This window comes from Aptenodytes patagonicus, chromosome 2 (genome assembly GCF_965638725.1).
Source record: "Aptenodytes patagonicus chromosome 2, bAptPat1.pri.cur, whole genome shotgun sequence".
NCBI classification, from domain to species: domain Eukaryota; kingdom Metazoa; phylum Chordata; class Aves; order Sphenisciformes; family Spheniscidae; genus Aptenodytes; species Aptenodytes patagonicus.
This window is the reverse complement of record NC_134950.1, coordinates 93,820,767-93,842,502: the sequence shown is the minus strand read 5'-3', so window position 1 is coordinate 93,842,502 and position 21,736 is coordinate 93,820,767. Positions and strand designations below refer to the sequence as shown.

The 21,736-nt window shown below is 42.4% G+C and overlaps 1 protein-coding gene across 1 annotated transcript in view; it reads right to left on the bottom strand.

The window, feature by feature from the left end:
- Positions 1–393: 393 nt before the first annotated feature.
- Positions 394–21,736, bottom strand: part of PHLPP1 (PH domain and leucine rich repeat protein phosphatase 1) — a 141,949-nt gene continuing 120,606 nt past the window's right edge. The window contains exons 11-17 of the mRNA XM_076330418.1: positions 18,285–18,485; positions 17,104–17,266; positions 11,613–11,743; positions 7,975–8,079; positions 6,840–7,034; positions 4,418–4,646; positions 394–2,464 (exon numbers count right to left, since the gene is read on the bottom strand). Coding sequence (XP_076186533.1) covers positions 1,340–2,464; positions 4,418–4,646; positions 6,840–7,034; positions 7,975–8,079; positions 11,613–11,743; positions 17,104–17,266; positions 18,285–18,485 — 2,149 coding nt within the window. The 3' untranslated portion in view covers positions 394–1,339. The remainder of the gene's footprint in view (positions 2,465–4,417; positions 4,647–6,839; positions 7,035–7,974; positions 8,080–11,612; positions 11,744–17,103; positions 17,267–18,284; positions 18,486–21,736) is intronic.

The following is a 21,736-nucleotide window of genomic DNA, read 5'->3' as shown; positions in this document are numbered from 1 at the left end:
TTCTCCCTTTTCTTAGCCCGCATTATCCCTTCATCATTTCTATCTTCAGTTACTCAGTCCCAGTGGGACAGAGCCAGAGCACCGCTCCTCTTCAGTCTTCTGGCATCGTCAATACTGTGGCAAAGGGCAAATCAATAGTGCTGAATTAGTACTGAGAAAGAAAAAAAGAAAACAGGTCAATTCCTCAGAGGGTTGTTTCGTATCTTTTAAAGGCCATTTTGCATGGCCTTTAAATTCTAAAAGTACACGTGAGCTTCTGCAGTCAGTGTAAAAATGTGATCGAGCCGAAAAAGTTTCAACACTTCTCGGTTTAACCTGAGCAGCACGCTGATGAACCACAGCAAGCTACTGTTTGAAAGCTGCTGCTCAGCTATTCAGACATAAAAGCAGACATCAGGTGTAAATTTCATATTTATTATAACAAAAATTATGACATGTTCATTTGTGCATTCAGCTTTAATATAACTCTTGGTATGTAAATGTTCTACAGCAAATGAGCTCTATACAATCATGCTGGTTGTGGCAGCAGTAAGGAACACAAACAAAACGTGTCTGGAAAAGTAAGGAAAGAAAGAGACCAGAGGAAAAAGTGGGTTTCTTTAAATGGTCTACACCATCTCAGTTCTAGCTACCTTGTACACAGCCACTCGGTCCGTTATGCTCGATGACCGTGGCCCAAAGAGTCGCTTAAGAAAAAAAGGTCAATTTTTCAGGTTGTGTCCTTAATGCCAAGGCTACAAAACATGTAAGCATCACTATACAACACTGAGCTATTTACAGGAATTTCCCAATCAACTGTTCTCTCAGAGAAAATTAGTGAATCTCAGTGACTTAAGTCACCTGAAAGAGTAAAGCAACTCCTAGGAGTTAGTCTCCATATTCTACAAATGTCTATCATTTTCAAGACCAAAAAAAGCCTTTTCTCTCAAAGAAATACAGTATTACAATATTACTTAAATCATTTAGCACTGGCTACTGCCCTGCTTTTCAAACAAAACAAACAAGCAATTTTAAAAAATATTACATCATCATCTGTTTCTCAGCAATATATTAAACCTTTTTATTATTTTTTTTAATTATTTTTTTGTTTTTACACTTGATATGTTAAGGGAAGGTTAACTATTTTAAACTTTACCGGTCAAGCGTCTCTAGAAGAAAGTCAATGAATATTAAACCTAACAAACTGAAAAGCTGCAGTTATCTGTAGTGGCAGGATAGGGAAAAGGAAGTATATAAAGGAAAAGGATAAGGAAAACCCCTGCTGTAATGCGAGCCCACTGCGTCCCGCACTCAAGTCTCCTTGTTTGTTAGTTTATTTCTGAGCAGTAAATAGAGTGGGTCATAGTGGTGTGTCGTAATAGTCTGCCAGGTGGTCTGTCGGATACTGCCGCTGCTGCTGCTGCTGTTGCTGCTGCTGTTGTTCCTGGTGCTGCTTCATAATCTCCTTGACTTCTTCTTCAAGCTCTGGTGGGATGATGAACTGGTCGTCGGGATCGGGCTGTGCTGGAGCAGCAAAGTAGCCCCCTGTTTTTCTGAGCGGCGCATCCGTTGCAACTTCAATTAAGTTATGGCTCCTCTCTTGTGGCGCCACAGAACCGTTGCCCCGCCGGCGCCCTATTGTGCCTGCGGCCAAATATTCAGCTTTCCTGGGAAGGCTGGGCTCATCTTCATTGGCACTGATGACGATACCTTCGTCGCTGGCTTCCACCGGCACTTGGAGAAGCTGCTTCTCCTTCGCTCGGCTGCAGTGGATGTCCACCTCCACTTCCACGCGGCTGCCATTGGTGAACACCCCCTCAATCGGCTCCTCATCATCGCTGTCAAGGCCATTATCGGAGAAGGCGCTGGAGAAGGTGGCGCTGGAGAGCTGCCGTTGGAAAGAATTGGACAGGCAGACAGGGTGCAGCATGCAGCGCTGCTCCCCTGGGTAGGCCGGGCTGTTCTCGTTCATGGCTACCTGTGGAGGCTCGTCAGAGGCTGTGGACCCCACCTCACTGCTCATTTCGGAGGTGGAGATCTCGCTGCTGATCTCCGAAGCCATGCCGCTGCTTGAAGATGGCATCCCAAGTGCATCTGTTGGCCTGTCTTTGATGACCACGTTGACAGACTGGGGGAAAATGCCTGGGCTGGGGGGTGGGACCCCATTAAGTTCACAGCAGCAGAAGCTGTCCTCCGTCACGTTGAGCTGAACCACGACAGCACTGATACTGTCGTTGCAGCCGTAACTCTGGGCCAAAGTGCAAAGCTTCTTCGCGGCTGCCAGCGCATCAGGCACGTTTCTGACTGCCTCCACTGCTTCATCCATCGAGAGGCTGTCCCACAGCCCCTTGCTCCCCAGAATGAAGAATTCATCTTGCGGAGTTAAGGTGATGGACTGGACGTGAGGACGGGGCACAACACTTGGGTGAAGGAAGGTGTACCCCAAGATTCTTGTTGAATCCGTCACACCATTCACTTTGCCGTCCTGAAATTAGAAAGGACAGGAAATTGGAAACAAAGCAGACAGGGATACACAGCACCTGCATCTCCTTGCGTTTTACCGATGGCTGTTTTTGCAGTACCCCCAACACTGCCATTTACAGACGAGAAGACGGAAAAGCAAAGTGACTTGCAAGGAGGTGACAGAGCTGGGATGAGAGCACAGCAATGGCTGGTTTCCAATGCTGTGCTACACCTCCTACACCCTACTGATTTGTCATCAGCATCACCTATGCACAGACCAGCAAAGCAGAAGTCTGCAACAAAGAGCCATCTATTCTGCTCCTGCAGCTGCAAGCACCAACTGGACTAATGTTTTACCAGTGAGTCAGACTTATCCCTCCTCCACCCACGATATCTGGCTTTATACAGGGCAAAGCCACACACAGCTCCATTTGACATAGGGGCAGGTCATTCAGTTATGACTCTTCTCCTGCAGCTGTAACAATCGTAGGTTTCATCTTGGCTCATCACTTCGGAAACAAAAGTTCATTTAAAAAAAAAAAAAAAGGACTTTAAACGAAGCACGCAAGTCAAATTCAAATGCAGCAGAGAGCAAGTCTGCATTTCTCAGTCAGCTGAGTTGCATTGAAATGTTTTACATGCCCCAATTACTTACTACACTTCCACTTAGATACGACATTTCCAAGGAAAGGAGGAGTAATATCTGAAGGGAAAACATCAGTAAAAATGGACTTATTTGAGAAGTAAATCCCATGCACGTCCAAATCCCAGGATCCTGTCCTGGTTAGGATAAGCAGAGAAAGTGTCTGAAACAGCAAGCCTGACTATCTGCCAGCCTGCTGGGGATAGCAGCACCCTGCTAATTGCATGTTCGAGAAGAACAACAAAGGTGAGGATTTACACTCATTTGGTCCAGCTGACGACTGCAGTGATTATTATAAAGCAGATAACCACAGAAAAGTGAACCAAGACTAAAAAAAGCTTCCCCTTTAAAACCACTCAGAGAAAAAAAAACCTTGTCGGCTTGTTAACTTCCTCATTAGAAGGCTGACAGCAGTGATAAGCCATCAACGTGCATGAAATCAGTGAGTCATCTTAAGATTCAGCGCAGAAATTTCCCTTTTGCTCTACGGAACAACACAACGAGCGTGCCTTGGTGATGCACACTATGTTGGAGTGACTCCCTTCAACTTGTCACGTTTGACATCCCAGTCGTCACCTTTCCCTGGCGAGATGGATAGGCACACGACTTACTCCACACACACACACACACACACGCGCGCGCGCGCGCACCCCCTGCTCACGGGCATACAGCAGTGAGTTTTCTGCCCTTTCCTCCACCATTAGGAGGATTCAATATTTATCTATTCCTATGCACATGTCACACAAGGCAAAGCAAAACTGACAGCAGTGTTCCCTTGTAAGAAGGGAACAAATAGTTTTCTCCTCTCTCATGGTTCAGCTGAGCACAGGATGGGTCTTCCTTTTGGGCAAGTGCTCTCTTCAAGAGCCGCCTGTCAAAGGGCAGTTCTGGGAATGTAGGAGCTCAGACAGCAAAGTCAGCCTGCCAGAAGCAAGGAGTCTCCTAAGGGAAGGATAGCATCGCTCCAAGTGCTCTGCCCTCTCATCCTTTTTGACTGGAGAGGCTCTTCATGGCAGCTCCAACACAGAAATTCCTCTCTCCATTAGGAGGAGGCTGTCTGCTTTCCTGTTTCAACGCAACATGCTCACAGTTGCTCACTCTCTGAAGCTAACCAAAATCCAGCATGGCAATGGGATGGAAAAGCAACTTGATTGCATGATAACTTGATTGCATGATATGAATCACCTTGAAAGGAAAAGTGCAACTCGGGAACCCATACCATTAACACCACCTCTTAGAGGTTACTAATATTGACATGTAATTTCATGCATTGCTGTGCAAATACTCTCCAAGGAAGCTGCAAGTTGCAACAGTCCCTAACTTTTCTCTAACCTCTGTGATAATGGCCTTATGCTGCTTAATCCTCTTCAACTCTTCTTCACAACTCATCACGTAACACCTGGACAAAGGCAGAGGTTTCCCATTCCGGCAGAGAACGGTTTGGCACTTCCCCACGTTTGCTGAGGTTAGCGTGAAGCATCCACCAGGGTCCATGGGATCATGTTTTATATGGCAAAGGACAGCAGAGCCTCCAAGTTTTTGTCCAGCTGTTCCAAGTTTCCTGGAATTTAAACAAAACAATGATTGTTCTTTAATTGGAAAACAAGTGTTACGGGTACTATGGAGAAACAGCCGCTGTTCTGCAACCACAAGCACTCAGGGCATTGACTATTGGATCACTGGGACAGAAACAAAAGTCTCCACTGAAGACTGTGACACTATGGCAGCACTGCAGAGAAATCACGTGCAGCTCTCGGGCAGTGTGTTATTTACACATATGCAGATATGCAAATCTGCTCAATTTTAGAACAACAACAACAACAATCTTTGCACTTTTAAGAGTTGCACAGTTGTCTCTTCCTCTACATCTTAAAGACATTTGTTTTAAAGGTCAGATCGAGGGAAACAGAGAGGATTAGAAAAGTACTGAGGACTATTAAATGAGTACAGGTAGAGCTTAAAAAGAGGGTTCATATTATCCAGCTGGTTCTTCGGCTTCTGAAGCTACAGATTTTATTATAAAAAAATAATTCTAACTGTAAAAACTATTTTTGAGCAAAAACAGAAGGCAGAGGTTCACTGTTTTGTGATGTCTTCAGAATAATGCTCTTAAAGTATCAAACGATGATCAAAAAAGCACAGTGGCTGTTAACTCCACTGTAAGAAGGCACACTTTTAATTTATCCTGTCAGTAACTAACCTGTTAAATAGGTTCTTAGAAATATTTAAGCCTGCCGTTTCAGCAGGGGTCATAGTGGGGAAAAAAAAAAAATCTATGGATAAAAGTAAAGTTTTCAGAATCCTGTAATTAGAATGTAAATTCATTTCAATACTAGACTGTGAAAAACTATCCATCCTTCCCAGCATCTTGTTTATCAGGGCCTTCTCCTATAGTAATTAGGAATGACAGTAATTAGAAAGCTAATTATAGAGGTTACTAAAATTTTATTAAGGCTAGGTATAGCTGGCAAGAACCTTTGATTCAAAATCCTGAGGAGAGAATGCACAACTAAATTTGTAACCAAGCTTCAACATGTTTAATTTTTTAAAAATACACTTCAGGAGTGTTGCATATAATCTGTAATAATCCTCAATGAATGGTTAAATGCAACTGGAATGAATACTATTTCTGGTTCTCCAAAGAAGCGGTTAGCTTATTTTGACTTGAGACCGGAAAAAAAGGGCAGCTTTTTGTAGGAATGCCACATTCCTGTGAAATTGCATTAGTAGTAAACAAAACCACTTAATAAGTACTTTCGATACTCAAATTCATTATTATTTTTGAATATTTTAAGTGTATAGCAACCACCTTCTCAGCTACCGGTCTGAGGCGCTGTTATAAGCAATTATGGGAAGGAAGCATTTTCTCTCGTGTTTCAGGTTCAATACCACCCTACTGCTTCCGTATCTTTCCCGATACCAGAACTTCAGTATTTTTCCTCTCCAGAGGTGCAGCAATTGAATGATAAGCAATGCTACTTTTAACTTGATCCATTTCCTCAGTCTAAGCTGCTTATTTGCTTTCTCCTTTGTTTCCCTGACCTCTTCGTTCTCCTTTGTTCAATTCCCTTTGTACTCCTCTTTCGCTTGATGTCTCCCCAGGCACAATTTCTTCTTCTGTCAAGAACAGCACGCACACAGGTTTCCAAACCACTACACAGAGCCACTATTACACTCACTGCTATTGTATCACAATCTCTTTGGATGGGTCCTGCTCAAATAATAGTCTAAGGCCAAAGGGATGACAGGAGATAGACATTTCTAAGGAGTCAGAGTACACGTTTTAAATATCTGTGTAGCCTTAAATAACCTGAATTGGTACAGAGAAACAGAAAGAATCAGCCCAAGCTTTGCAGCCAGTAATAGTAAGGAAGTTTAGAAGATGATCAAGAGATTCATACCACTGACATGGTTACGGTCAATTGTGAATCCTAAGACTTAAAGAAGACACCAGAAAAGAGTAAACCTCCACCCACCACTTAGTTCATAAGCACTTAGTAACTTCACAGGCGGGGTGGGGTTTTTTTTGTTTGGGTGGGGAGATGTTGGGGTTTTTCTCCCCACACCTGAAAGGAACAGAGGGCAACATTCACAAAACAAGCAATAAAAGAAAAGACCATAGCCAGATTCCAAGGCTTTTTTCCCCCTCTTGCATTTTTTTGAAGCGAGAAAAGAACAGGTGTCTGACCTGAAAGCGAACAAACTGCCCAGTGAGCATACACAAGATAAAAAAGGCTTCAGATCCAAGACTCACCTCTGCATAACAATGAAAGTGTTGATCATGTATTCCTCCTCATTTTTTGTTTTCTGCAGCTCTTCTGCTAAGATGTCGCTCATTGTGCACTGCAGCAGATACGGCACTTCCACATTGCGGTCACCATCAAACACACCATAAAGTGCCTCCCGGTTGTCACAGAAGTTATTGGCTGAAAGTGCTGCCACACACAGCCTAGTGAAAAAACAAAGCAGGAGAACATCAAGGTTGTTACTCACTACTAGTTTCTCATCTTGTCATTCTGACCAGAAAGATGCAGCCTGGTCTGAGAGCTAGTTTTAACCACCTCTGTTCACAAGCATTTCAGGACTGCTTTCTGAGCTGTGGAGAAGAGTCAGGCCCATCAATAGTGCTAAGATGTGGAGAGAACTATACTGGAAGTTCAAGCCAAGCCCTAAGGATTCTTCCTCCTTTTCAGCATGTGAACAAGTCCCTTATTTGTAGAAATAGAGGAAAAAGGATGCCTGAAAACAACATCAGTTGAAACCGCACTTGCCCCTCTGAAAGCCATCCTTCTGATTTAACATGCTGATGACCAAGTTGTGCGATAAATCAGTTAACAGTAAGCAAAGGCTTGCTGGCATTTGCTACAGAAACCTAGGTAGCAGAAGATTTCTAAAAAGGTATTTAAGGAACAAAGAAAGATTCATCACATTGCCAGCAACACAGAGACTAGCAGACTCTTGGTACATTATTTGTCAAGTGCTGCCTCAGTCACAGGAGCTCTGCACACTATGAATATTCAGAGTTTTGGCCATTCTGCCTCTTCCTTTAGTATCTCTGATTTGCTTGGTAAACATCCTTTGGTTGAAGATAAAGAAGCTTTGCAAAGAGGAAAATGCTTTTAAGCACTCAGATCTTTTGCAAGTACCGGAGTCTTGCATAGACAAAATGTGTCGGCTACACTTGTATCTTAGCAACTTCCCTAACAAAGACCAGAGTGGAGAGCCAGGCAGGGGCCCGGTATACAAATATAGAGTCATGGCATGGCCTCTGCCTTTGTGAGGCCCAAAATGTCCCCAAAACTTTCACTGAAAAAAGGATTTCTTTGTATCAGCATAGAGGTGCTCTGCTGCTAGGATGCTCGTATAATAAAAACCACGTCAGGTCATACTTGTTCTTAATGCCCGATGCTTCTGTGTAACCGTGACTCCACACCGCCGGTGCTCCCGAAGCATCACCAGCCGAGGGCTGGTCGATCTTGAAGCAACGGATATTGCTGCAAGGACAAAGATGCAATGGATTGAAGTGCTGACATGATCCAGCTTAAAATGTGAAGATAACACCTTCCCACCCCCCCCAGTTCTTAGTAATACATTTAATAGACAAAAATGAAGCAGGACATCCAAAGCAGTTACTTTTACATGTTTGTATACAAAGAACAAAAAAGCAGTAAATAACTGAGCCACTATGAAGGTGTCAGCTGCACTGTTCTGCCTAGCCGGCTTTTCTTGCCCTGCTCTCACCCCTGAGCTATTTGTTTCAAACCTGGCCCAGTAGGAATACAAGGCAAATTTGTCACTAGCTTGATGAAAGCCAGTACAGGGGAATGATTTTTTGACTTATACATCTCCTCCACCCATTTTAACAACAAGTCTCTGGGCTCTTTTCATTCTACGCAAATGAAGCCTCCTATATGACCCACACCATCCCCTAAATGAAAAAAAAAAAAAAAAAAAAGGAAAAAAATTCTTTAGGAACAGCAACGTGTAGTAACAGCCTTCCATGAAAATGCCCACAAACAGAAATCTGCTCCATCCTTGTCCTGCACCAACCTGCAAGAGCCAGCCTGCGGTCCCGACAGCAAGCACAGCCCTTCTGCCTTCCCCAGTTGTACAATCCAATTTTCACTGAGGCCCTTGATCCTCTACCCTCCAATTTACTACCAACATAGCCTTTAGCCCAAATTTCAAATATCTCATGCAGCGTAGTAAAGACTTAAAAAGGGCCCAGCCCTCTCTGTTTTATACTCTTCTCTTCACAGCCCTGCTTTGCTGGGGAGAGATGACCTCCTCCCTGCTCCCTACTGCTCTCTTCCAAAGGCAGGGAAAGCAAGCTCCCCACACGCTGCAGACACTTCAAAGGCACCCGAACCTTTCATGAACCAAATGAATCATAAAAGGACACAAGCAGAAAGGTCTAACTGTTCACTCTGAGCATTCATTTTTCTCTATCCAAACCCCCACCTGACCTGAACACACAGAAAAGTCTTTTCAGCATTGCACAGCCTTCCTCAAATAACCTGAAGTACTGTCACATCCAGTTCACTTTCTTTTTATGCCGATAGTCAGGATGTACATCAGTGAGGCAGATTAAAAGCAAACAAATTACATAAATAACGTTAGAACCACTGGTGTTTGAAGCTCTTGGTTTTGCAGCCCTCTGTGTGACAAACAGGAGGCAAACATCTCGCCACGAACATTAGAAAAGATTATCTGACCCCAAATCAAGCTGGAAACCTGTGTCTCTTCTAAAGTAGCAGAGATTTTAATTCTGTCTCCACCTGCAAACTGCTACACACATGAGCAGACACACTTTCTTCACCGACTTCTCATACAAGGCACTTATCTTCCAGGGCAGAGGAACTTGGATCAAAAGGGGTTTTCTGTTTGTTTCTTTTTTAACCGAGTTGACTGACCCCTGGTTCCTGGGCAGGTCAAGGACCCAGAGTTGTCTCGAGGCTTCTCAGCAGTGGTGAAAAAAGCTACCTCAACGCATTGCTTTCAGCTTCCTCAGTGGCACTACTACAAATAGACCATGTGCCCGGAAAAGAATGATATCCAGCAGCACACCCTTATGCAGGGAAGATGAGCTAAGGCTTCCGGACAGCATGGTTTATTTTCCCCCTCATTTAAAATTACTGTTACAATTGAACTAAATGCTCTTCCCTAAAAATCAGAGTAGCAGCATCTTTTTTTTTTTTCTTTTTCATTTTAATTGCTACTGAAAATTCTTACATCCAATAAATCACTTGGCAACATCCTCCTAAGCATGCAAGCCTCCTTTAAGATCTCCATACATATTAAAAAAGCAAGCATGCATGACAGGACTCTTCTCATCAGCACTAAAAATACATATTAACCTACTACCTGCTTGAATCCTGCTAGGGCACAGATGGAGAGCTGCCTTTCACATGCAGAAGGAAGATATAAAAAGTACCAAGTGCACAAGTATTTTTGTGCCTGCCACAAAAAACAAGCGAAAGGAGCACCTCCTCCCTCACAGTCAATTATAGCAGTATACCGTAGAAGTCAGTGTAGTATATCAGCACAGACACTAAGCAGCCCCTCAGGAGGCCTGAAACACCTGACTGTGGCTAATGAATATTAGGGAAGAGAACAGACCTGAGGTCTTAAGAATAATTTATTAAAAAAAACCAAATAACCAAACAAAACACACACACAAGAAGAAAAAAATTTTCTGCAAATTAAAGACAACGCATATGCCAGTGAAAATATGGTGTGTAGCTGGGCCACACTACTCTTCTACTACTTAGGACTTAAATTTGTACAATACTGCTACAGGGCATGATGCCTGAATACTAAAGTGGCAAGAGACTGGCTTGCCCATCTTGTCTGCTGGGTTACACACAAGAAAAGCTGATCTTTAAGTTTTGACACAATTCAATTAGCTTTGTTACATTCCCCCCCCCCCCCCCCCCCCGTAACATTACACACTGCTGCTTTAGGAAGGTTTCCTGTATACAATAAAGCAGTTCTTAAAATAGAGGAACGCCCCTTTTTTTCTGCTGTCTGCTGCAGAACGTGGACTATTGTTTTTATCTGTGAAAACTCATCATTATTCAAATTTCCATTTAAATTTGATAGAGTTCGCTGATTCAAGCTAAAAGCAAACTCACACTAAGTTTCCCTTGCTTGCACAACAGATGAGGTTTACTACTCCAGTGTCTGATCTTAACCATTTAAAAGCAAATCACACAAAGCAACTGCTCAATCCTTAAAAAGTAGACCAACCCTTCTTGGAATCATTCAATATTTAAGGATCAAAAAGACTTAGAAGGAACCTCTGTGCTGGTGCAGTTCCCTTCAGGACATAAGAAAAGCTCAAGGCAGCACCACTGTCCACAGCTGACCTGTTTTAGTGCAACAATTTCCCAACATGCAGCAGAAGGAGGCACAAGGCACTTGGCGAATTTAAGTTATGGATGGTTAAGTCCCAGGGCAGGAAACAAACAGGTAGACAGGAATAAAATAGAAGGTCCTAAAGCAAGGTAACTAGCTTTGCTGCAAGCAGAGTGGGAGATGACAGTCTTCAGGAGCAGCTTAAATATGGAAAAAAATATTTATAGGACAAAAGCAGAGAGGTATGAAAGGTAACAAGAAGTGGTATGTGAAGAGGTAAAAAGGAAAAGAATGGCAAAGACAGACGAATGTGAGAAAAAAAACACAGTAAGTAGCTACTGGCATCTCAACGGTGGAATAAAACAAGTATTTTGGTTGAATCTAATGTCAGAAGTAAAACGGAGATCAAACTGGCCCAACAGTGGTTATATCAGCCCACCAGACCCCTTCAGGAGTTACAGCTGAAAGCAATTGCACTGAAGTGGGTAAAGTAATCCTCTTCAATGAAGTATTAATTTCTGAACTACCCATACAATCTGTTACTGTCTGATCCACTGACAACAGGGAGCCGTACTCTTTGAAGAGATTTACACTTCTGCATATTGTGGTTTTGTCACACCCTAGTGACAGGAGTCGCTCTGCCCCCTCCCCACTCTGTAAGTTAACTCACTTCAGCAGCTCTAGGGTTTTGTGATCCAAGGCTAATCTGGGATTTCCAGTCAGGTCCAGCTCTTGTAGTTTTGGAGGCAGGTTTTCAGGCAATGTAATTTCACTCAGTTCATTGCAGCTTAGGTCCACGCACTGCAAAAGGAAAGCAGCCAAGTAAGCAAGAGAATTCAGCTGTCATCAAGATCATAGAGATTTTGATTAAATGTAGCAATGCATGTTTCATGAACAATAAAGGCTGCAACCAAGACCTAAGACCATTCATTTAGGTAAGTGGTTCTTACAAAATAACTTTCATATGGCATTTAGCCATCTTCCCAGATGCCTGGGGCACCTAGAAATACATTCCCTCCATTTCCATCTCTGGCCAGGTGTCATCTTTTTACAAAACTATTAAGGTTTGTCTGCTCTTCACAGAGACAACGATGGTCAGTGTATTTTCAAGTATTTAAGAAAAAATGTTACTGATGAAAACAGTTGCCAGTCTTTTAATGGATAAAGGAAATGGAGATAAATACAGTTGGGGCTTCTAAGCCACTGGCATAACAGTCCCTCCTCCGAAGGCAGTTTAAACCAGCATGAGTATGAACACGCTTTCTGGAATTCAATATTTACTGAGGGATATTAAAATAAGCAGGGTTATGAATGCATGTGGAGGGGAGTAGGGGGGGAAAGGAAAAAAAATACTGGAGCAGTTTCAAACATGGTTTTAATTCATGTTATTTTAGATGGATTCATATTTAAATACGAAGTCAATAAAATGAGTGAAAACAAATTAAAGCTTAAATATTTCAGAAAAATTATGATACAAAACAGCAGAGAAACTTGCTGGCTATCCACCAGCTAAGCACAAATTAGCTAGAACAAGTCCACTAGAATGACAAAATCCCCAAACATTGTTTAAAGCTGCATATCCAGATGAAAGTCAATACACAAGGAAAAATATGGCATTTTAGAACAAAACCAACTCTCCAAACCCTATTATAGGACCACCAGTGTCATAGTTTAACCCCAGTCGGCAACCAAGCACCACACAGCCGCTCGCTCACTGTCCCCCCTGCCTGGTGGGATGGGGGAGAGAATCGGAAGAGCAAAAGTAAGAAAACTCGTGGGTTGAGATAAGAACAGTTTAATAATTGAAATATAATAATATATTTAATAATAATAATAATAATATCGTAATGAAAAGGAAAACAACAAGAGAGAGAGAGAGGAACAAAACCAGGAAAAACAAGTGATGCAATTGCTCACCACCCGCTGACCGACGCCCAGCCAGTCCTTGAGCAGCGGTCACAGCCCCCCGGCCAACTCCCCCCAGTTTATGCACTGAGCATGATGTCACATGGTATGGAATGTCCCTTTGGCCAGTTTGGGTCAGCTGTCCTGGCTGTGCCCCCTCCCAGCTTCTTGTGCACCTCCAGCCTTCTCAGTCGGTAGAGCATGGGGAGCTGAAAAGTCCTTGACTAGTGTAAGCACTGCTTAGCAACAACTAAGACATCGGTGTGTTATCACATTATTCTCATACTAAATCCAAAACACAGCTACTAGGAAGAAAATTAACTTTATCCCAGCCAAAACCAGGACAACCAGTGTAGCATTCACCAAAAATTGCAAAAAAAAAAAAGTAATTTTCAGAGGACAGAGCAGGCTGGTATTTAACAGAGGATAGAAGAACTATCCACATCTCTCAGAAAGACCATTTTCTACTTTCAACCTCCAAAAAGAGAAAGACTTCAAAAACTTTAATAAAACAGAAAGCTGAAAGGGGCAGGGAGAGGCTTTTCCTAGCTGCACATTTTGACCATTACATAACTTCCATCGATACAAGCAAGACACTTTCATTTTTGTTGGTATATTCAAAGAAATTGGGTCCTGAGCTGGAAGAAGGCATAAGATAACCTAGTGAAATCTGGACAAGAAAAATCTCCTAATGCTTTATTAAATACACTAAACGGAAATAACAAATTTCTGACCCAAACCTTGAATCCTGAGGTTGTCAAATATGGAGGCCTTATTATCTACAAAGAACAAACTGCTGACGTTATCTAAGCCTGATAAGGAAATCGGAGTTTAAATCTGTCACGCAAACAAAATAGTAGACAGCTTAACAGAACAGTTATTCCAGTGAGCTTTTTTCCTCTGCACAACTTCTTGCTGCTTCCAGAGAGCCAGTAATTACTTTGCAGATTAAAGAAGCTGCCAGCAGGCCTTGCTGTGTTCAACACCTCAATGTCATTACAAATTTGATGGAAAAGCATGCTGGAATAACAAGTACAAAAATCAGTAATTTCATTGTTCTCATTAAATGCCCCATATGCCAAAGGCAGCAACACTCTACAGCAGATCCCTTGGTCCCTAGGCACTAGTGAAGATCGCTTATTTACCAGGTTAGGATTTCTTAGATTTTATTTGTACTATTTGAAGAACAGGCTAAGAGGGACTTTCTGCATATCTATGTTAAATTTAGTCCTTATTCTACTCCCCAGGCAAGCAGGAAAGTGTATTTCCTAACTGATCCCTATTTCCTCATACGTTATTTTAATGCAAGCTGGTTTAGCCCCACCCCATGCAGCGCCAGAAGAACAACTCCTGCAACTGCACACAGGATTTTGCACTGGACAGGCCAGCTGGAAGACAGGGTTTAATATTCAGCATTTGCTTACACTGCATTTACAGCTTTGCAACTGTTTTGTCCAAGGCTAGAAGGGACTTGAGTTATCTCCAGTTGTGACTGAAGATGGCCATACCAATACTAACCTATTTAACTAGGAGAAAAACTACCAAAGATTGAGAGTTTCATCTTTAAGATGCTACTGCTACTAGATCTTCACTTAGATTTCGGATCTCAAGGTACTGCTCCTGTGAAAGATAAGCTGGACCAAAAACTGCGACAAGAAACCTCCATATCACCCTCACTGCAGCAGCCCAGCAAGACAACCACAAAAGAGAAGCAACTCATCAGTCAACAAAAACAGGATGATAAAGCCAAGCCAGGTCCCAGGTGGGAAAAGCAAGCCCGCGTCACTGAGCTCTGCTCAAGCAGTAAGGAGTACTCCACTGTTTGACTGTGAAAGAACACCAGGATGCTGGATAACAATTTAAAAAGTGCCCTTTTTTATTTTGTAAGGCAAGGAAACTGAAGTCAAACAACGGCTGTAAGGAAGAGTCTGCTGGGGCATTGACTCAGGTGTGTTTGCTTCCAGCGTTTGGCCATTTGCAGAAGACATTTCAGTGTGCACATATAAACCTAACTAACAGTATAAATAACTGTCGTAAAATACAATAAAAACCCTAAAAACTGTATTGTATAAGATATCTCAGAGACATCCACTGGGCTCTTTAGCACAGAGGACAACACATAACTTCTGTAGCCTTGACTGTAGTGTGTAAAAAAGGCTTAGAGACAGTTGTATCACTAAAATGACCTCGTGTTTGGAAATCCTGGAGTTACTGCAAGTGTAAAAGCATCATCATTTATACTAGCTTTCCTTCTGAAATTATGTCAGCACAGTAACTGCTGCTACTAACTGTTCCAGTATCACTGACTCCAAAAACATAACACGTCAGCCTCTCAGGCTAATTAAATACAAAAGCGAAACAGCCATTACCTCAGGTAACAGTTTCCCCAAGAAGTTTAGTGTGTTTGAATGCCACCTCAGTTAAAATTAACCATCAAATACGATATAACCACAGAGGTGACATGAGACTATACAACTTTGTGCTTTGCTACAAGCAAGCTTATTTCACCAAACAACCAAATCCATGCTCAGACAATAAATTCTGAACTTACTTTGGCACATTTTGAATGCTCTCACATACCTAAGAAGGAGCTCGAATTAAGCTAAGTAACAGATACAGCCAGGCAGCACAAGCTTGACCTCCAAACCGACAAACACAACCCTGACCTAGAGAAATCTCCAAGAGGCCAGAAAAACCCCTATGCCCAACAAGGCACCTTCCCATCTGGCAACTATATGAACTCATCTCACCCAAGTCAAAACCAGGCTTGAGTACTGACCAGGCATTTTCTTTCCACAAAGGTGGAGTCCTAGAGCACTGTGTCCTCTTAGATGAAGTCGCGCACGCTATCCCTGCAATCCCGAAACAGTTAGTGATGTCCATGCCTCTTTCTTCTGCTAAAGAGAACTAAATAACTGTAGGGAACCAGCAGGAAGAAACTGCCAGGTCTTCCAAGAGTGTTTTTCTGCTAAGCATTGTGGCAGAGTAGCACTTTAAATACTGATGCTTTTATAAAACATTCAGCTTTCCCCAAAACGCAGGAACGAAAAGAAAAAGTTGATTCTTCCCTATCAGCATGTTTACATTATCCTCATTTGGGTTTTTTTTGGTTGACACCACCCTCATACTTTTAAAGAAATGTTTACTGCACAGAGCGTCGCTCCCCCAGCCTAATTCTTCCTCTAAGAAAAAAGGCTTTGCTTCTGATTGATTCTAAATGGCCCTCTGTTTCCTCTGGCCATTGTTCCAAAGAGGGAGGAGTATTCAAAAACCCACAAGTTTGTTTGAGATTTCCTGGCTAAAACCACAAAGCTCATCTTTACATGTACTCACTGTCCAACAGAATTATTGCTCCTGCTGCTTTGCCTGACCCCAGACACTGAGGCACACACGGCAGTCTGGGAACTTAGCCTTTTGACTTCACAGAGTGCCTGAAGGACACTTACGTTGTTTTGAGCCCGTGAATAGGTAATCAGTTCTCAACCTCAGACGACAGATTTTCTGCCATATCACAAGATTTGTAAGCTGTGAGTTAACCGTCTCCCAGCTATGGCCAGCAGAAACAGCATGCAGCGCAAAATATTCTACACTATAGCCAGGCAAGAAGCAGCAACTTGATTCACAAAAGGTAAGCAGTAGTGCTCTTCAGCGTGGTCAAGCAAAGAATGCGTCCCACAAAAAGAAGTGTCAGGAAAAGTACAGAATTACTTCTAGAAACACATACAAGAGACGGATTAAGCATTCCTCCGGTTGTACAAAACATGACTGCAATTAGGAAAATTAAAGTAGTTTGCCTGAATACTCAAATCCTGCGCTCTTGGAATTTATCTCTGTCCCCAAGGCCTATCCCATTTTGCAGCTTCAGCAGTTTTTAACACGCACTCTAAACAAAGTCCATTCCTACACAATCAACCAATTGCCAAGGCAGCAAGAGTTAATTACGCGTAGCTCTTGCCAAATGTTTAAGTCGTATCATAACAGACTGTCACAGGAAGACAATTAACACTTATTTGGCAGAGAAGATAGGATCTGGTGAAGGTGAGCATAAAATCAGATTTTTGAGGCTCTTCTTCCCTTCCACTTTAAGGCAGCACAGGGGCAAATATTTTGCATATGATCTCAGAGGAGAAAGCAGCTGTCAGATCTCTGTGGTTTCTGAGAATATACTATCCTGTAGCAATGAGAGAGCTAGGGGGAGAATAGAATGGGTGAAGTCGCGTTATACTTGCTTCTTCCAAAGCACATTCATTCCTTACCTTTATTTCAGAAAGCTGCATGACTTCTGGGAAGACTTCGATACAGTTGGAGTGAGCAATTACAGTATGCATACGTCTGCAGTTCATGATAGTTGTTGGAATGGCTTTCAGTTTGTTCCCACTAATATCAATTTCCTCCAACTCTTCCAGCTTGGCCATTTTGCTATGAAAACAGGAGTTTGAGAATTTTTTTTCTTTTAATAGACACACATATTTTATTTTGAAGCGGTGATAAGAGCAGTGGTTTTCATTATTTTAAGAAAATAAAATTGCAGACTTTGGTCCTTGTTCACAGCAGTGCCTGTCACCTCTCCTCACATCAGACACTAACACAATTCTGGAACAAAATGTGTGCTGCTTCTGTCAATGTTTTGCTAACGCTACTTTTCAAGTGATTTATTTTGCTTACATTTCCCCTGCTCACCAGCTCACTTTCACTCTTTTTCCTCCTTCCTTCCCCTTTCTTTCAACCCTAGTTTCTCACTTCACCCCAAATTTTCCCTTCCATCTTCTGACATCCCACTCAGCCCTTCCCCCTAATTCATCTCCCTCCCTCCCCCTTGCCATTGAAGCCCAGCTGCTGAGAACATCACAGAAGGAGAGAGATGTCTCTTCCTTTATTTACTGGCATCTCTTTTCCAAGGTTGTACCCCATCAGCTTTACAGCACATCTTACACTTGAAAGATTTCTGATTAAAACAGAGTGAATTGAAAGTACAGAAATTGCTGCCAAGGCAGAATCTCCTTCTGGAGTGAGAGGATTTTTCCCCAGTGGAGTTTAGTCCACTTTCAGAGGACATTTCCAGACTGCTATGCTCACAAATCTGCTGTAAGGAGAAGCCCACCAGGTGTAAGCAAAGTGACCAAGCCAGGGAAAACAGAAGACCTCCTTGCTTGACTTCAAAAGCATAATGTGGTCATGCTGAATTAGTCCAGTTGAAAAAAATTTCAAGCACAATCAAAACACACCAACTGATGTGCAGAACTCGCTTGTCTTTGTAATGCAAGAGAGGGTAGCAACGTGCAAGAGGGCATAGCAGGCGAATCCACCCACTGCAGTATCACTGCATTCAAAATACAGCCTGTGCCACCACATTTCTGTGCAATTTAGTTCTCACTGTGAAAATGTTTCATGATGCCCACCCACCGGTGGGCCAGAGGCAGTGAAACCAGTTACTTACCTCGCAGGGAAGCTCTGTAGGCGATTGTAAGCCATGTGCAAGATTTTCAGGTGTGGATGGCCTGTTAACAAGGGTACGCATTTATCTGTGAGGTTGTTATTGGTCAAATACAACTCCTGTAAGATGCTATGGGTTTCTTCAGAAAGAGTGGCTGGAGGAAGCATTTCCAGTTTGTTGGCAGAGGCGTTAAGAAATCTCAGGCTGCAAAGAGAAGTTGCATAAGGGAGTTCAAGTGAAACATCCTGCAGGTTTTGTCTAGAAGAATAAATAAAAATCTCTATTTTTAAGAGGTAAGATAGTTATATAAAGCAAAGGTCAAAAGCAACAAGTTCACACCAATGCATAGAAAGACCAAAAGTCTAGCATTACGTGAACAAAACTTCTGATTATGTTTTTAAATGAACACATTTGTATGAACAAAACATCAGCAAAATGAGTATGTCAAAATGCCTCTACCCCCTTATCAAGACCTCAGTACTTCCAACATTACTACAGATGTACCTACAGATAAGAGCGGTAACAAACCACATCATTTCCATATTAATTTCACAGAAAAATGAGTTCTGAATTCATCAACAAACCATCAGAGTATAGCTGCCCTTCAAGTGACTAAAAGAAGTCATTGGTAAAAAAGCCAGCCGATTTTTCAGCATTTTAAATACTGGCTAGGGTGCAGACAGTATTTTGTTTAAACCTGCAGGCCTGAAAGCAACTACAAAATATGAAAAAGTACTCTTTGAATATTTGGATAACTAAAGATGCACCAATCACAAAAAAAACCCCCACCCTGAGACCAAGCAGTAATTTGCCTTTTAGATTTTAAAGAGAGACAGTGCTATAGTAAATTGAATTTAAAAAGTTACATACTTGCTTGCTGATGTATGCAGCAAGACAGCCAGATCTCTATGTAGTTCCTGAGTGCCCTTCCCCTACTCCCCAAAGTAGCAGAAGCCCTTGTCGGTATTTTCTGCAGTCCCACCACAAGCAGCAAGGACTGAAGCAGCACAGAAATGAAGTCATTCTTTCTCCCTCAAAGGACTTTTTCCAGGATGGGAACAAGACCTGTTGAGGTATAGGCACTGCCCACTCATGCCAGTCAAGTTCTGCAGGCAGAGGATTCATGTTTCTTTAGGGGAGTTTGATGATCACAGCAGCACTGGGGGAATACAGGCTGTAGGCATCCTGAGGGCTAGAATTCACACAAGCAATTCCAAAGAAATGGAAAAATAAGGCTATTTATCCTTTAGTAACCAACTCTGGCACGACCATGCCTTTTCAACAGAAATAAGACCTCTCTCTTTCTTCCTCCCCTTTTCAGAAAAGGCTGCCTTGGAGAACTTGCGATACAGAAGTAAGTGTGTGCCTGCCAGTCTGCAGTGACCGTGTTCAAACCAGGCTGTACTGCTCCTACCAACTAACGGGAACGGGCAGCTGCAACGAGCAAAGCTGCATTCAAGAAACAAGACTCGGAAATGAGCTGGCTGAAGCCTATAGAGCCACTGATCAGCACACAGAAGGTAGATGCGCTCCTGTCATCGATCTTAAGAGAAAGTGATAAAATATCGACAGCTTCTCCCATGCACGCAGGAATCCACACTGACCTTTAAGGTCTATTAATGAATGAAATGGATTTGCAAGAGTTGCAGCTGGTTGAAACTTGCTCAGCAGCAAGTAAGGGTCAGACATGCTACAGAGGAGTCACGTGGAATGCCAAAGGATTAAAAAAACCCCACTATTTCCATTAGAAGCAAAAATCTCTCAGCACTGCACAGAACTGAAACTAGGTTAGCTGTTTTACACAGACAGGAGTCCACTTTGGAGAAACACAGTTTAATCCTCAGGCTCATTCATTATTCACAAGGGTGGTAAAACTCCAGAGGAGGAAGGGAAGAGAGGGAGGATTAATACAGAGAAGGGAATAAGCAGCTGAAAGAGTTTTTAAAATTATTTATTTATTCTAAAAAGATGCTGCTCAATTTCACCCTTTAGCTATAAACTAAAAATATATTAAGCTCATTCAAAGTTGGATTATTAAACTGAAGCATGCCACATCAATGGTTCCCGTACTTAATTAAACACCAGCGAGCACACATATTGCTGAAGTACAGACAACTACTACTTTGGCAACTTCAATCTAATATGCATGATAGTCTTCTCTCCACAAAAAAGGCACTTTGATTAACATTAAAGCCACTGTATCTTTTGTACCACTCATAGTACAAAATGGTCATCTTCAGCTCAGCCTGGAAAGGCTTGAGTAACAAAAAGGTTTAAGGCTGCTGGGAAAAGTGAACTTTCACAGGAATATGATGAGGATGAGGAGGTGGCAGCAAAACATCCCCCAAGAAAGGGCATGCTCTGCTACCCTGGAGAGGAATCTGTATTTTACTTATGCTCTTGCAAGCTGCAGCAGAATAACCTGGAGTGTTTCACAGTTACCTTCTTTTAATAACCAAACGGAGCCAAACAGATAACCTAGAAAGCATCCCATGGCTACGAAGTTCAGAAGAACGTAAGTTCGCTCAAGTACAGCTAGCCCAAAACACAGCTGAAAACTTCGAGTAAGAAAAGGTACATTGCTCTGATAAAGCTGAAATTAATACAGTCTACTATACTGAAGCCATTTTAAATTCAAAAGAAAAATGAATCAAACAAAAGCTCTTCTGTTTTTAATAAATTTTCAACATTGGTGAACTACAACAAGAAATTTCAAGCTGTTCCCTCACTCGTATTAAAAGTGGCCAGAATCTGCGTATTCCTGCCAAAAATAAGTTTTGATGCATATATTTTCCAATGGGGAAAGGAGAGAGGAGAGCTGTTGCTCTGTACCCCCCCCACCCTTTTGCCAAATCTTCCAGAGAGTGATACGACAATGTTGGAAATAAATCCCCATCATCCTGACCTACAGTTTAGTGCCTGGATGTGAACAAAGTTTAGGTGGCTAGCAAAGTCTTGCCAACAGTCCAGAACGGGAACCCTGTGGTAGCAGGGTATCTCACCTACTCCATACGTAACAACTCATGGCTGGGTAGCACTCAACAGCCAGGTTCAGGATAGTCACATACTAAGCTCCATAGCTGACATAATTAGAATTAAATTAACTTTCTAGAAAAGAATATGCTGCTTATTTACATGTTCCTTTTGACCAGCTGTTACATTAAAATGGTAAAAACCATTCTGAAATGATAATTCTTTCAAGATATTCTCTGGATTTAAAAAAAAAAAAAAAAAACAACGGGGGAGACACACACCATTCTTTGGGCAGAGAACAGAGCGAACCAGCAGATTACTACTGCCAAAGCTTTGTCAATTCTGTGCTATAATCTGTACTTGCCCATCAGGTTTTCCCTCACAAAGTCCTCCTCCAGGTTATTTCCACTCCCCTATTTCTTCATCCTCATGCAACGCGCCAGCTGCTACCTTAGAAGGCACATCTTACAAATGCCCTCCAG